General features: G+C 45.9%; 1 protein-coding gene across 1 annotated transcript in view; it reads left to right on the top strand.

The window, feature by feature from the left end:
* The window catches only part of GABRR2 (gamma-aminobutyric acid (GABA) A receptor, rho 2), a 34,338-nt gene extending 32,219 nt beyond the window's left edge, over positions 1-2,119 (top strand). The window contains exon 9 of the mRNA XM_012638244.1: positions 1,744-2,119. Coding sequence (XP_012493698.1) covers positions 1,744-2,055 — 312 coding nt within the window. The 3' untranslated portion in view covers positions 2,056-2,119. The remainder of the gene's footprint in view (positions 1-1,743) is intronic.
* Positions 2,120-13,400: the final 11,281 nt, after the last annotated feature.

The following is a 13,400-nucleotide window of genomic DNA, read 5'->3' as shown; positions in this document are numbered from 1 at the left end:
GGGAAGTCATACTCAGAAAGCCCTTTGGGCCCTAGGTCTGTCTCTCTGTCTGTGTGAGAACAGACATCTGGGAGGTGAGAGCTTATACTTCACTGTTTTCAAACATGTGATTTAAAGGCGGAGACACATAGTTGCAGGAGGGCACACGGTGGTGGGAAGACACAAAATCTCTCTCCTGCTGGCCCACAGAGAAACCAATATTCATGATCATTAAGATGGTCCCCAGTAGAGAGGTTCCCAAGTGGGAGCCACAGAGCACCTGCCCTGGAATCACCTGATCCTGTTAAAAATAAAGATTCCCAGACCATATTCCAGACCTACTGATCAGACTCTCTGGATGGCACCCTGGAATCAGCCTTTCTAACAAAGTCTCAGGCTCACTGAGGTTTGGCTTCCACTCCTTACAGGACACAGCTGCCTGCAACCGAGTAGACCCAGCCCTAGTTCAAATGGTGAAGTCTTTCTTAGAAACAAGCTGATGTGGAAAGGAGGGATTAATCAGAATATTTGGCATTTCCTGATTCTAACTCAAAAATCATAGGAGAAAAGTCTGTTTTCATTTTAGCAGAAAGTATTGCCGTTTAGAGCAAGGAAAAGAAGTAAAGACCTGTGCCTCAAATTAATAAATAACCCCCATGACAACATCTCACAATTTTATCAAAATTTGCATACCTAAATGCAAAGAGTTGAATAAATGACCTCTTACTAATAGCTATGGGTCCATGTTAATTATTCAAAAATGAATTAATGTGTTACTTAATTACTGTTACTGATAGGACAAGACATAGAAATAATAATGAAACAATTGAGCCTGCTGAAAAAAATAGCCCCCCAACCACAAATGATTTCTTCAAGCATAAGAATACTTCAAGTAATTCTAATTTCACATTAGAATTCATTTATCTATTTTTGCATTCCAAAGCTTTATGATATTCATCTGAGTAATTTAAGATCCATAATTATAGAAGGCAGATTATGAAATGTCATTATTTCATTTTCCCGGAGGCAGTGACCGGCTGGGGCCAGGTAAGAAACATGGTGAAGTAAGCAGGTTGGAAAGAATAAACCCATGGCCAGTTGGCTGATCAAGCAGGCCTCATGCTTTGGGCCAACACTGACTGTCCAGGTGCCAGCGGCCAGCCCACTCTCTGCTGACTCAAACTGTGGGGAGAAGTCAAGCAAAATGATCTCCTTCCCTCTAACTTAGATTTCTTATAAATGTTTTCATACTTACAGAAACAATCGAAAGAATAGGGAAACGTACATCCATACACCCCACACCTAGGTCCGGCACTGCTGACATTTTACCACTTTCGTGTGAGTGCTTTCTCCATATAAGCACATTTTTCTTGGTGCAGTTGAACCTTTTTAAAATACACTGTGGGGACCATGACCCTTGACTCTTAAATATAACTCTTCAGCCTAAGGACGCTCTTTTACCTACTCATCTTTTGATTAATGCACGGAGAGGTGAAGTCCTGCAGCCAAAATCAGTATATGTGGGGTTAAAGTCCTGGCTCTGACACCTGCTGGGTGGTCTCAGGAGAACTGTACGGTTGTCTGGGTTTTAGCTTTTGCCTCTGCAATTGAGAGCATTTGGACTAGATCAGTGGTTCTCAGTAGAAGCACCTGGTAGTTTTAAACTAAGACTAGTTTAAGTGTAGAGTGGAGCCTGGCTGTGGCCAGCCTAAAGAGCTGCGCCGGTGATTCTAACACGCAGCCCTTGGTGTTTGCTGCCCGCAGTTCCCGTGCGTGTGTGGAATGCCTCATTCAAGAACCATGATGCTGGATGGAAGCTACAGTGAATCTGAGGCCAACAGCCTGGCTGGGTACCCAAGAAGCCATATCCTGACGGAAGAAGAGAGGCAAGACAAAATAGTGGTCCACCTGGCCCTAAGCAATGAATCCAACTCCTCCAGGAAGAAGGGGCTTCTGAAGGGCCAGGTGGGTCTGCGCATTTTCCAGAACAGCCACGCCATCGACAAATACTCCAGGTTGATATTCCCAGCCTCCTACATATTTTTCAACTTAATTTATTGGTCAGTGTTTTCCTAGGGGCTCCAAGGCTGTGGCTAGGAGAGGGCATAGACAGCTGCTGGGCTGGGCCAGTCATCGACAGGTGTCCTGTGTCCCACTTCACATCTCTCTGGGACAGCCGTCTTCTGCTCTTGTGTGTGAACTAGTTCACAAGAACTCCCCTGCTATGCACCCCAGACATTCTGAGACCCTCAGAAAGCTTCGGATGCAGGTGTGGAGGGAAAGGGAAAAACGAAGAGCAAGCCTAGGGGCATTCTGGATTGGAGACAGGAAAGGAGGAGTGAAAAATCTGTGCACCCATACAACTGGACTAAGTGCCTACCCAGGAAGGAAGAAAGCTCAGGTCCCAAGTGGGAATGATTTGGCCTGTGTGAGTTCGGCAGCCCATGTGATTTTGCAATATTAGGGGAGATTATTCGTTCATCCATCCATTCAACCATTCATTGAATACTGAGGCCCCACCTTGTGCTGGGTACTGTGGAAATAAACACCTCAGAGAATGTCTCTAAGCTGTGCTCATCCTACACGTGGCATAAGGTACTCCTGCCCTTCCGCCTCCCTCAACCCTGCTTACCCCACAGACCCACCCTGTTTGCTGGTACTTTGACTCCTAGGTCTGTCTAGAAAAGCATTTCCAGTCTCCTGTGAGGCCCTCATGAAGCCAGCAGAATGCTTCTCTCCCGGAATCTCTAGCAGGGCAAGCCTAGGGCAGGGGAGGAGGGTGGGACTTGAGAATTAGTGAGAGCAGAACTTGGTCTTGGAGAGGAAGGGGACGTGAGTCTTCTCTGCCTCTGGGCTCTTCCCTTCCTGCCCCAGAACAACGTCCTCAATAATCTCTGCACCAAAGTCCCGGCCCCACCTCAGGACCCCTCCTACTCTAACCAGAAGGGCCCACACTCCAGAATGATCTCTCCCTTACTCCTGCAAGTTAGTGATCCCTTCCTCTGATGCCGCTAAGCTCAGAGTGAGGGAAGCAATGTGGTTATTGAGTCTACACTAAGTTGTGAACGACCGTTTCTCTTGACCCAGTTATAGGTGATTGTTAGGTTAATTTAAGTGACTCTTTAATTAGTGGAATTTCAGGTGGTATAACGGACATGATTTTGATAAGGGCCCTTTCTTTAAGTCACAGCACTTGGGATCAGAAGGCAGTTCTTGAGGAGGAGGGAGGCAATGCCCACCGCACATTCTTTGCTTACTGAAGGAGGTAGTTCTGCTCTCTTTCCTTCTGCCCCTGCCAGCTTCCTGCCAGGGTCTGGTGTCTGGCCTAAACTTTGGTCAAGAGTAGAAAAACAGTACAGCAAAACAGAGAGTATAACCTGCCTTAAATCGAGTAAGCTCTGGCCTTAGGGGTCTGCTCCACAGCTCACGACTGCCAGGGGCAGCGATTCTCAGTTCCTGAGGACTGGGGTGCACGTGAATACTCTCAGAAGGTTCAAGTCAGGACCTGTAACTCCCTTATCTCTCACTCGTGCAGCACGACTGACCGCACAGTTGCTCTGTGCAGCCTGGTCTCCCTGTTCCTTCCCCTGGGTCAGTCTTCCACCCACTTCCTCTGTTCCCACATATACTCCTGTGTGACTCTGGTCCCAGAAGCCCATTGCCCATGCTGAGCACCAGGCTTATCATCTCTGGCACCAGCCCTGCAGCCCAGAGGCTGTGTGATCAGGGCTGGGATTCAAGGAGCTGAACTCTCAGCTGGGCTGGCCCCAGGCACCATTGCAATATCGATTACTTTGGGCAACTGCAAGTTCAGGAGGTTCCCAAGATCATCCTCAGGTTTAATAATTCTCTAGAAGGACTTGCAGAACTTAGAAAAGCCATTATACTCATGGTTATAGTTTATCACAGCAAAAGGATACAGATTAAAGTCAGCGAAGGGAAGAGATGCATAGGGCAGGGTCCAGGGGATACTAGGTGTAGAATTCTCAATTGTCCTCCCCGAGTGGAGTCAAGTGGATAGTGATTATTTTGCCCAGCAATGATGTGAAACCATGTGCTTGGAGTATTGTCAACTGGGGAAATTCACCCAAATTCACCATGGTGTATAGAGTTTTCATTGGGGATCTGTCACATGGATCCAGCTGATGGCCCGCATGGCTGACCTTAGTCTTTAGCTCCACTAGAGGTCGAGCTGATACTTGCGGCCCAAGGCACCCATCATAAATCACATAACATAGACTATTTGGTATGGCCCAAGGCCCCCAGTAAACAAAGACCCTTCTATCAGCCAGGATATTCCGAGGGCATAGTGGTCACCTCCCAGGAGCGGGGAGCTAAGGCTCAAATCTTTTTTGGGCAAGGTTAATCCTTCACTGCACGGCAACGTTGGTCAATTCCTACTGTTAATGTTAATTGCTGTGTGTGCTGCTATTATATATCCAGACAGCAAACGTTTGAAAGCAACCCCGCTCTAGGTATAGTGGGGTCCAAATTAAGAATAAGAGTAGTCACAGCTTGCAGAGAGGGGACTAGTAGAGGACATGACACACACATATCTATACGTTTAAAAGTGCTTAGTGCCACAGTACTGGTTCATTGTGTGATGGGAGTTCTGAGGAAGGAAAGAAAGGAGTCCCACTGGGAAAACTGGATCTTGTGGAGAAAGCAGGCTCAGAGATGCCCCTTGAAGGTTGGGGATTTGGAGAAGAAGAAACGGGGCAGAGTGCATGCTAGTTCTGCGCTGGCCAATATGGTAGCCACTAGCCATATGTCTTTAACTTTAAGTTAAATGAAATTGAAAATTCAGTTCTTTGGTTTACACTAAGCACACTTCATGTGCTCTGCTCAACAGCCACAGGTGCTAGGAGCTACTGTGCCTGGCAGTGCAGATCTGCAGAACATGTCTGCCCAGCAGAAAGCTCTATCAGACAAGGGACCAGCCCTAGTGAAGGCATGAAGAGAGCAGGAAGGTTTTGGATTGCAGAGTATAGAGTTTGTGGGACTAGCCATTTGTTTTGGCTGGATCCCAGGCTGTAGGAAGAGGAGGTGAGAGGCCAGCTCTTTCCACAAAACTAGGGGTCATGGCAGGTCTGCACCATGCCAGTGCTAATGAGGACAGCTTCTCATCCAAGGAATTTCCTGGCCCAAGACCACTGGATTTCCCAGCCTCATAGAACAATGAAGCACGAAAGTTAATAAACAAGAGTAATTGGATGGTACAGGGCATCTGGAGTTGTTTAGAAACCTTTTATCTCTAGAGACTCTCCTAGGCCACAATCTGCTCAAAGAATGATGATTACATTGTCATTAAATATATTGCATTGCTTTGGTTGTAAGTCTTATTTAATTCTATCACTACTCTGCTTCTGACTTCATTGTCTTCACAAATTATGTCTCATACAACATGGTTGCCTGTTTACAACTGAAATAAAGATGTATTTTTGCTAGCTTCTATATTCAACTGGAATGAATTTTATAGCAAACATATTTAGCATCATACAGTGTTTTATGGTGTGGGATCATGATACAATGACACCACTGTATTTAGCACTGCCTTATTGCAGTGTAATAGTCTGTACTTGAATAAAGTGGGAAATTAAAGGAGGCAAAGTGGAGACAACAACAGTAGGAGTAGAAAGCAGGAACTAAAGACATGTTGAGAACAGGGGATGATTCACTCTAGAGGCAGGAAGACAAGGGAGCAAACCGTTGTTATCGGGATGCTCGAATGATACTTTCTTTCACTGAATCTACAATATCATCAAATGTAAGATGCGCCAATATTTTATGTACCCCTAAGAAAGAAAAAGTGCTGCTCATTAAATTCTGGCATGCCAATGATTATAAGCTTAATTCTGATTTCAACAATATTAAATTGTGAAAAATGTGCATATCAGAATAAAAGAAATGAGTTTTATACAAAAACTGATGATCAGACATCCTTCATTGACACCAAGGAGCCAACATGTATTAAGCACTTGTCTTCAAGGCCTGCACTGGGGTGGGGGACGGAGTGGCCCCAGAGAGAGAAATGAATGGGAAACACCTGTTAGGCATGAAGAAGATTACAATGGGCATGGCCCAAGGGAGGGAAAGACCACAGAGCTTGAGTAGTGCTGTTTGTGATAAATTTTGAGCAACAGATAGATCTAGATTCAACTACCAGGAAAGGAGGGGAGTGGATGATAACAAGGCAGAAGGAAAGCCCAGCTATGTTCGGCGGTTGGAGGAGGGGTGTCAGTGAATAGACACTCCACTGAATGTGTAAGAGACATAAGATTGGAAAAGTAAGTTAGAGCAGGAAGGGTTTGAGCAGAGAAGTAGTAATCTTTTGGGAAATCGATTACTTTTCCCATAGAATATAAGCTGGTGTATTTTCAAACCCTTTTAATTGCCAGTGACATAAATCCAACTAAAAATAGTGCAAGTAAAAAAGGAGATTTATTGGAAGGATACTATAGGGGCTCTTGGAATAAAACAGAATTTGCAGGAAGCAGAGAAGCTCTGAGGACTTAAGGGTTTGGAATTGAGAGTCAAGACGTCCCTCCAGGATCACTCCATCCATCACTCTGTGTCCATTCTCTCCCACTGCAGACAAGTTTTCTCCACCTGCTGTGTGTGTGGGCGGGGAGCAGCTTTGACAGTCTTGGGCCCACAGCCTTCTAGATCCATGACCCTGGTGTCAAGGGTCCTTCTAGGTTCATTCCATTTAGAATAAATCTGGGGAAGGAATTTAACTGGTCTAATCTGGGCCAACTATGTTGAAGATGCTCAGAGCTCTGTGCTGCATTGAAGTTTAGAAAGTTAGAACCTTTCAAAACATTTTTATTTGGTTCAATTTTTTGTAAACATGTGCAGAAGGAAGGCCATGAATTTAAAAAATGGAAGGCTGCTCAATTTCAGAGAACCGATGAAGAAGGAAATAATGATAATACTAGCAGAGAAAGTTCATGCTACGTTCAGTAACGTGTGAGAGCCACAGCCCGGGCACTGACACTGACGGAGGCTGGGAGAAAGAGCCGGTATGGGTGCCGGCTCGGTGCAACAAGGAAATGGAAATGCCAAATAAAAACTAAATGCTGGTCTGAGGCTGCGAGTGAGATAAAGTCTGGAACTACGCTCCTAGATATGTTCAATGAAGCTGCAAAAGTGGACAAAACTCTTGAAGGAGAAACAGCGGTAGAGAGGAGGGCTGTGGGAAGAGCTTCGGAGTATGTGTTTAGGTGCGGGAAGGACTGATCAGAGAACTAGATCTGTCAACAGAGACCGTTGTGTTGTAGAAACTGGGAGGAGGGAAACTCTCAAGTGGAAGAGGGTGGGGTTGGGTGCAAATAATAACCATAAAAATTGGAAAGGGTGAAGATTGCGAACAGATGAGTAGCAAGGTGTAGGCAGGGGCTAGCCGAGGACAAGCACCAGGTAGCAGCCATCCTGGATTGATTTAAGTAGGTAGAAGGAAAAACGTTCAGAGAATTAATGCTATATATTATGGAAAGACTATTACAGATTCTTATTCTTTTGGAGGATTTAAGAACAATATGGTGGCCTACTTGGCCTGGAGGGGGCTGTGTTCCCAGGGTTTGTTCCCTGGACTATTTTGTTGGAATCTGGGGCAGTGATACAAGAACAGTGCTCATAAGTGGATCATCAGGTCTGTGGGCCAGACCTTGGGAAGCAGCACTCTCCAGGACAACTTAAAATAAATAAAAACAACTCAAAACAAATAAAGATGTATTTGTGTGCCATCCTCTGTCCCCACACACGGGTGGGCACTGCCTCAGCCACCACAGAAGATAAGAAAACAGACATTAAAGCAACCACATTGTGTAAAGGGCCAAGCACTGGGTGTGTTCTCTGCGCTCAGCACCGGGGTAAACACCAGACGTGCGGTTCTCACCTAAACCCCGCTGCGGAAGGAAAGATTTCCCTGCTACACACCCACTAAGCCATGGGGCCTTCCACAACACATCTAGGTAGGTGGACTTTGCATGAAATGGTCCATTTCTCACAGTATTTTCAGGGAAAAGGTGATTTATCCCCTTACTTAGATGGACAGAGAAGGGGTTGGAAAGAGTAGAAAGAAAATCCAACTGGGCTGGGTTGTGCTGAAACATGTCCACACAGAGTTACCCCTACACCCAGGTGAGAACTTGGAGATAACTAGGACATCCGAGTGGCTCCTGGAGGCAGAAGCTGGCTTTGTGAGATGTGCAGATATTCAGGGCAGCCAGGGCAGAGGCACTATGGGTTTCTACCACTTATGCCGTTTAAATGGTACTATTCATTTACTGAAGGCACAAGTAGAATTCACTAGTCCCCACCACCATCACCGTTTGAGACGTCTCCCCTTTTTCATTTCCTCGTCGCAAAAGAACAGACGGGGCTGTGGCCTGGGGGATTAACATGGGATTGGAAGCGGCTGAGTCCCCACCCCCACCGATCACTAGGAAATGCGGCAGGATTTGAAACGGTGTCCACCTGCAAGGCTACGTACGTGCCCTATGTCTGTCTGAGGGCGAGTGTGCCGGACTGTTCTCACCCAGAGCTAAATCCTGTGCCAGGAGGGTCCCATGGCCCAGCCTGTTCGACCTCCAGAGCCATCCCGAGATCGTCTGCACCTGCAGTACAAAAACATTCCCCATTAGCAAATTGGGATAAAGCGCTCAATCCTGCCCCTCAGACCTTCAGATGGTATTATGAAATGACATTTGGACCAGCTATCAAGAACATTAGGTTTCGGATTTATTTTAAAAGCTAAATTGAAGAATAAATCTTGGCTATAGTAAACTATTGTTTAAACTAAACTGGCCAGTTTAATCGTGGTGAATGCTCTTCTCCACCTGGTCCATTTAGCCCAACACGTGTCCAATTTTAACATGCGTATGAATAACCTGTCTTGGTAAACTGCAGATTCTGATAAAGCAGGCTTGGGTGGGACCCAAGATGATGCATTTCTAACAAGCACGCGGGAGAAGTTGGTGCTGCTGGCTTGCATACCAGGCCGTAAGTAGCGAGGCCCTAGGGACCCTAGAGACCTGCTTATCATTTGAAGTTGCGCTCAGATGTCACCTCCCTTCTGTGGCTTTACCTGACATTCTCTCCCTTCCCAAAGCAGAATCTTTTATTTTATTTTATTTTTTGAGACAGAGTCTTGCTCTGTCACCCAGGCTAGAGTGGTGTCATCATAGCTCACTGCAACCTCAAACTCCTGGGCTTAAGCAATCCTCCTGCCTCAGCCTGCCGAGCAGCTGGGACTATAGGTGCACACCACAAGCCTGGCTAATTTTTCTGTTTTTTGTAGAGATGGGGTCTCACTCTTGCTCAGGCTGGTCTTGAACTCCTGGCCTCAAGGAATCCTCCTGCCTCGGCTTCCCAAAGTGCTAGGATAACAGGCGTGAGCCACTGCGCCCAGCCTCCAAAGCAGAATTTATTATTACCTCATCTGTGCTCCCAGAGCACATCGTGCATTGAGGCATTTCCTTTACTTGGTGATGCTTCTCCTTGATCAGTGGTTCCCAGCCCTGGCTGTATGTGAGTCACATGGGGAACTTTTGAAAAAATATCAATGCCTGAACTCTACCCCCCAAGATTTTTTATTTTATAGTGGCCCCACCTCTTTCTTTTTGTTTTTTTAAATGACACTCCTTTTTAAAGGCTGGTACTAAAGTCTGAAATCAATTTCTCTGGGAGAGTACTGCTTGGACATGGTTTGCAAACTGTGTTCCCTGGGAACCAGGGTTCTCTGGAGGTGCTTCAGGGTCTACTGGGGGGTGGGGCCTGGAGGAGAAACAGAAAGGAGCACAGTTTGTGGAGACAAAGTAACAGACTCAGCTAACTAGCCCAACAAAGAATACTTAGCCCACTATGAGCAGGTGCTTTTTCAGGAACCCAGTCCTTTAATCCTTCTAAGACTCTGGTGAAGTAGGATTTATAGGGGGAATAAGATGCAAAGATGGCAAGTTATAGGGCCAGGACTGGAACCGGGACCTCTGGCCCAAGTCCTTTTCACTTTCCATAGTACCCTTCAAGAAAGCATAGAGTTTGAGGAAAAAATGGCCCTAGGCAAGTTCTAGTCTTCTCCTACCAACATTCCTCAGATCACTCCAGAAGGCACCTGGCTTCCACGGGTGGAACGGGAGTTGGGATTAGGAGGGACAGGCAGGCACCACAGAGCTTGGATTTTGCCCAGTTGCTTGGAAGTAGCATCCAGCCCTAGTTCCTGGTCCTCTGGTTGCCCAACCCTTTCTGGTCTCCAGTCTTCACCCACTTCTTCCTTTCCCCACCATCTTTCCATTCCCCTAAGAGAGCACCATTGTTCTACCTCTGCTAGGAAGCTGGCCACTGCTGACCCTGTATCTCCAACTCTCCCTTACGCCTGCTCTGCTGTGGCATTTGGGGGCTGTAGAGTGGTACGGCCAGAGACTTCTTCCCTCCTCCTGTGAGCAGACAGGGTGTACGTGGGTGAAGCTGCAACAGAGAATAGAATCACAGATTTAATAATGAGCTCTAGGAGGTAAGCTCCCCAAGGGCAAGGATTTTTGTCTGTTTTCTTAATGGCTGTATTTCAGGGTCTATAACAGTGCTCGGCTCACGGTAGATGCTCAGTAAATATTTTTGGAAGACATGAATGAACCACCGCTCTTTGTAAGAGTCCACTAGGCATTAAACACTGTGCCAGGTGCTCACTTACTTCATGTCATTTACTGTTAGCTACTGAGGATCTCACTCACGTCTCTGTACAGGAGCCTGTCTAGCTGTGTGGCCTTGAGTCATTTACTTAATCTCTCTGAGCTTTAGTGTCTCCATCTGAAAAAAAGAAAAAAAAAAGAAAAGAAAAGAGATAGTAATTCTGGCCTCTCAGAGTGGAGCACTAAGTGAGTTAATGTGTCTGAAGTACTCAGCTCAGTGCCAGGCCCTGGAAAAAAAACAAACAAGAGGGAGAGGAGAAAGAGGGAGGAGGAGAGCGGGGAAGGAAGAGGAGAAGGAAAAGGAGAAGGAAAGAGGGGGAAGAGTGTTGTCAGCTTTTGTCTTTGCCAATTGAAAACATTAAAAACCACTCACAACCCAAATATTGCTTCCATCTATTATCGCTGTCATTTCTAAAACAACAAAAATTTTTAAACTGAAACTATGGGAAGGTCTGATTTCAGAATATATGAAATTCTTCCCAAGAAAACCCAGTTTGCACCTTACTCCTCACATTTTCATCAAAAGCACAGATGAAAACTTTGTCATGGACCTGACAGTACTTTGGGGGACCACCTATAGAACAGAGAACTTGTTCTGGATTTTGCAGATGAGAAAATAGACCCAGAGAGACTAACTTGCCTAATGCCAGAGAGTTGTTAAAGGAAAAATGCTTACCCAGTACCCAGATACCCTCTTCTGCCAGTTATAGAGTCCGAATTAGCTTTTTCTTGGCCCCTTGTAATCGTAATAGTTCGTTTCCTGATGCGCAGCAGGTCAGTGTACCTAGACACCAAGGGTTGCAACAGGGAAAGAGCTTAATTGTAGGGCTGCAAAACGAGGGGATGGGAAGACATCTCAAATTTGCCTCCCCAAGAGTTTGGGGATAGGGACTGTAAGAGATCTGGACCGATGGTGGGAAAGATGGCCAGCTGAGGTGCGGGGATCACTGATTAGTCAAGAAGTGAGGGGCGAAGTTGCGGGACAGGGAGATGAAGAAACCACATTCTTGTGCTGAGTTGGTTCCTTGGTGGCGGCCTTCAGACTGGCTGGAGTCAGCCATTCCACTAGAATTCAGGGTCTGAAAAACAACTTAAGCAATGCTTGAGCAACAGTCTTATTCTAGCGTCAGAGATCCTATCTATAGGAATAATGGAGAAGCAGGTGGTCAGCATAGGACATTACTCTCAGTTAGCAATTGCAAGGAAGTGGGTCAAAGCGCACCAGGACACCCTGCTTAATGCCAAACTATATTTCTGCCTAAAGCCTGGCTTGTAATTCTGGTTCACCCTGTGAGGTGGTTTCACTCTGACCCACTGGGACATCTGTGACTGTTCTTCCTGCAGTTGGAATGATAAGGGAGCCCGTCTCTCAGGATTCTTCACTGAATCGTGCTTTTCATTACGTTCCTAGTGCATATTTCTGACTTCAGAAAAACCACTTTGAAAAAGTTTGCTTAATGTCCATGTGTTTGCTTTCAATGACTTGCTGAATGTCACCTACATCAGTTTTAACTAGATTCAGCTATAAGCAGTAGAGTAAAAATAACAAGAGGTTAAGTAAGATAGAAGTCTGGAAGTGGACAATCCAGGATGGGATAGCAGCTCTGCTCCAAGTCCTCAGGGAACAAAAGCTCAGGCTGTGACCAGCTCACTGCTTGCTGCTCCAGCGGGTAGAGTGGCCCTTGACCTCATGGTTCAAGACGATCATTGTTTCCGCATTTGAGGAAGCAGGATGGTTAAGGGACAGAGAAGGGGGAAAGGAGTACCCCAGCCCTTTCAAGGAAAGTTCCAGGAGGCAAGGAAAGTTCCCAGTGGGTGCCACACATTTCTCACTGGTACCTCCACCTGCAAAGAATGCTGGGGAAAGTGTTTAATGTTTAGCTAGGCATATACCTAGCTAAAAATAGGGGATTCTGGAAGAAAGGGATACTCACAGAGGAGGAAGGAGTAGTTCCTGCTGTAGCACTCATGAATACACCCACTTGTTTCCATGAAGCACCAGCTGAGAATTGTTAGTGTTAACCAAGTGAGTGACTGAGGCAAGAGTCTCAATCAACTGAGGTTTATTCAGCCAGAGCTTGAGGGTGCCCAGGAAAAACACAAGTCCGTAGAATTTGTAGCCAGTGTTCGCCAAGAGATATTTTTGGAAGGTTTAGTATTTATACATTTCCTTAAATGGGGGAAAGGCAGGTAAGATGAAGGGGGGGCGGGAAATGGAAGAATGATTGAGCTCTTCTTGTCTCTGTCCTGGGAAGATAAGCATTATTAGTGTGACATCTAACAGACTTTAGTTTTAGGAGTTAGATTTAGAATGCAGACCTAAAGGTACATCTGACATGTCCTTGTTTTATGGGAGTATATACATCTTGAAAGATTCTGAGGCCAGCAAAGAACAATTTGTGAGGGCAGTCATCTGGAGATGACTAAGGCCTTTTGCCTTTCTGTGGGGGGTCTGGCTAAGGCATAATACTTTGACTTGAGGTTGGACTTAACAGCTATTCATTTGGGAAAAAGATGGCGGTGTTGCATGACTCAGTCTCCAGGCTTAACTCTCCCTTTGGCATAAGTTTGGAGGTCCTGAGATTTTTTATTTTCCTTTATATTAGGAAGCTCATATCTAAGGACAAAATGTTTCACCACTGTCCTCTCCCTCTGTCCCTCTCTCCCAGATAATTTCTTGTTCCTATCTCTGAGATAAATGGGTCTTTCTAAAGCATTCTGTTGATGCCAGAA

This window comes from Propithecus coquereli, unplaced genomic scaffold, assembly GCF_000956105.1.
Source record: "Propithecus coquereli isolate 6110/MARCELLA unplaced genomic scaffold, Pcoq_1.0 Scaffold127, whole genome shotgun sequence".
In the NCBI taxonomy this organism is placed as follows: Eukaryota; Metazoa; Chordata; class Mammalia; order Primates; family Indriidae; genus Propithecus; species Propithecus coquereli.
This window is presented reverse-complemented; position numbering and strand designations above follow the sequence as displayed.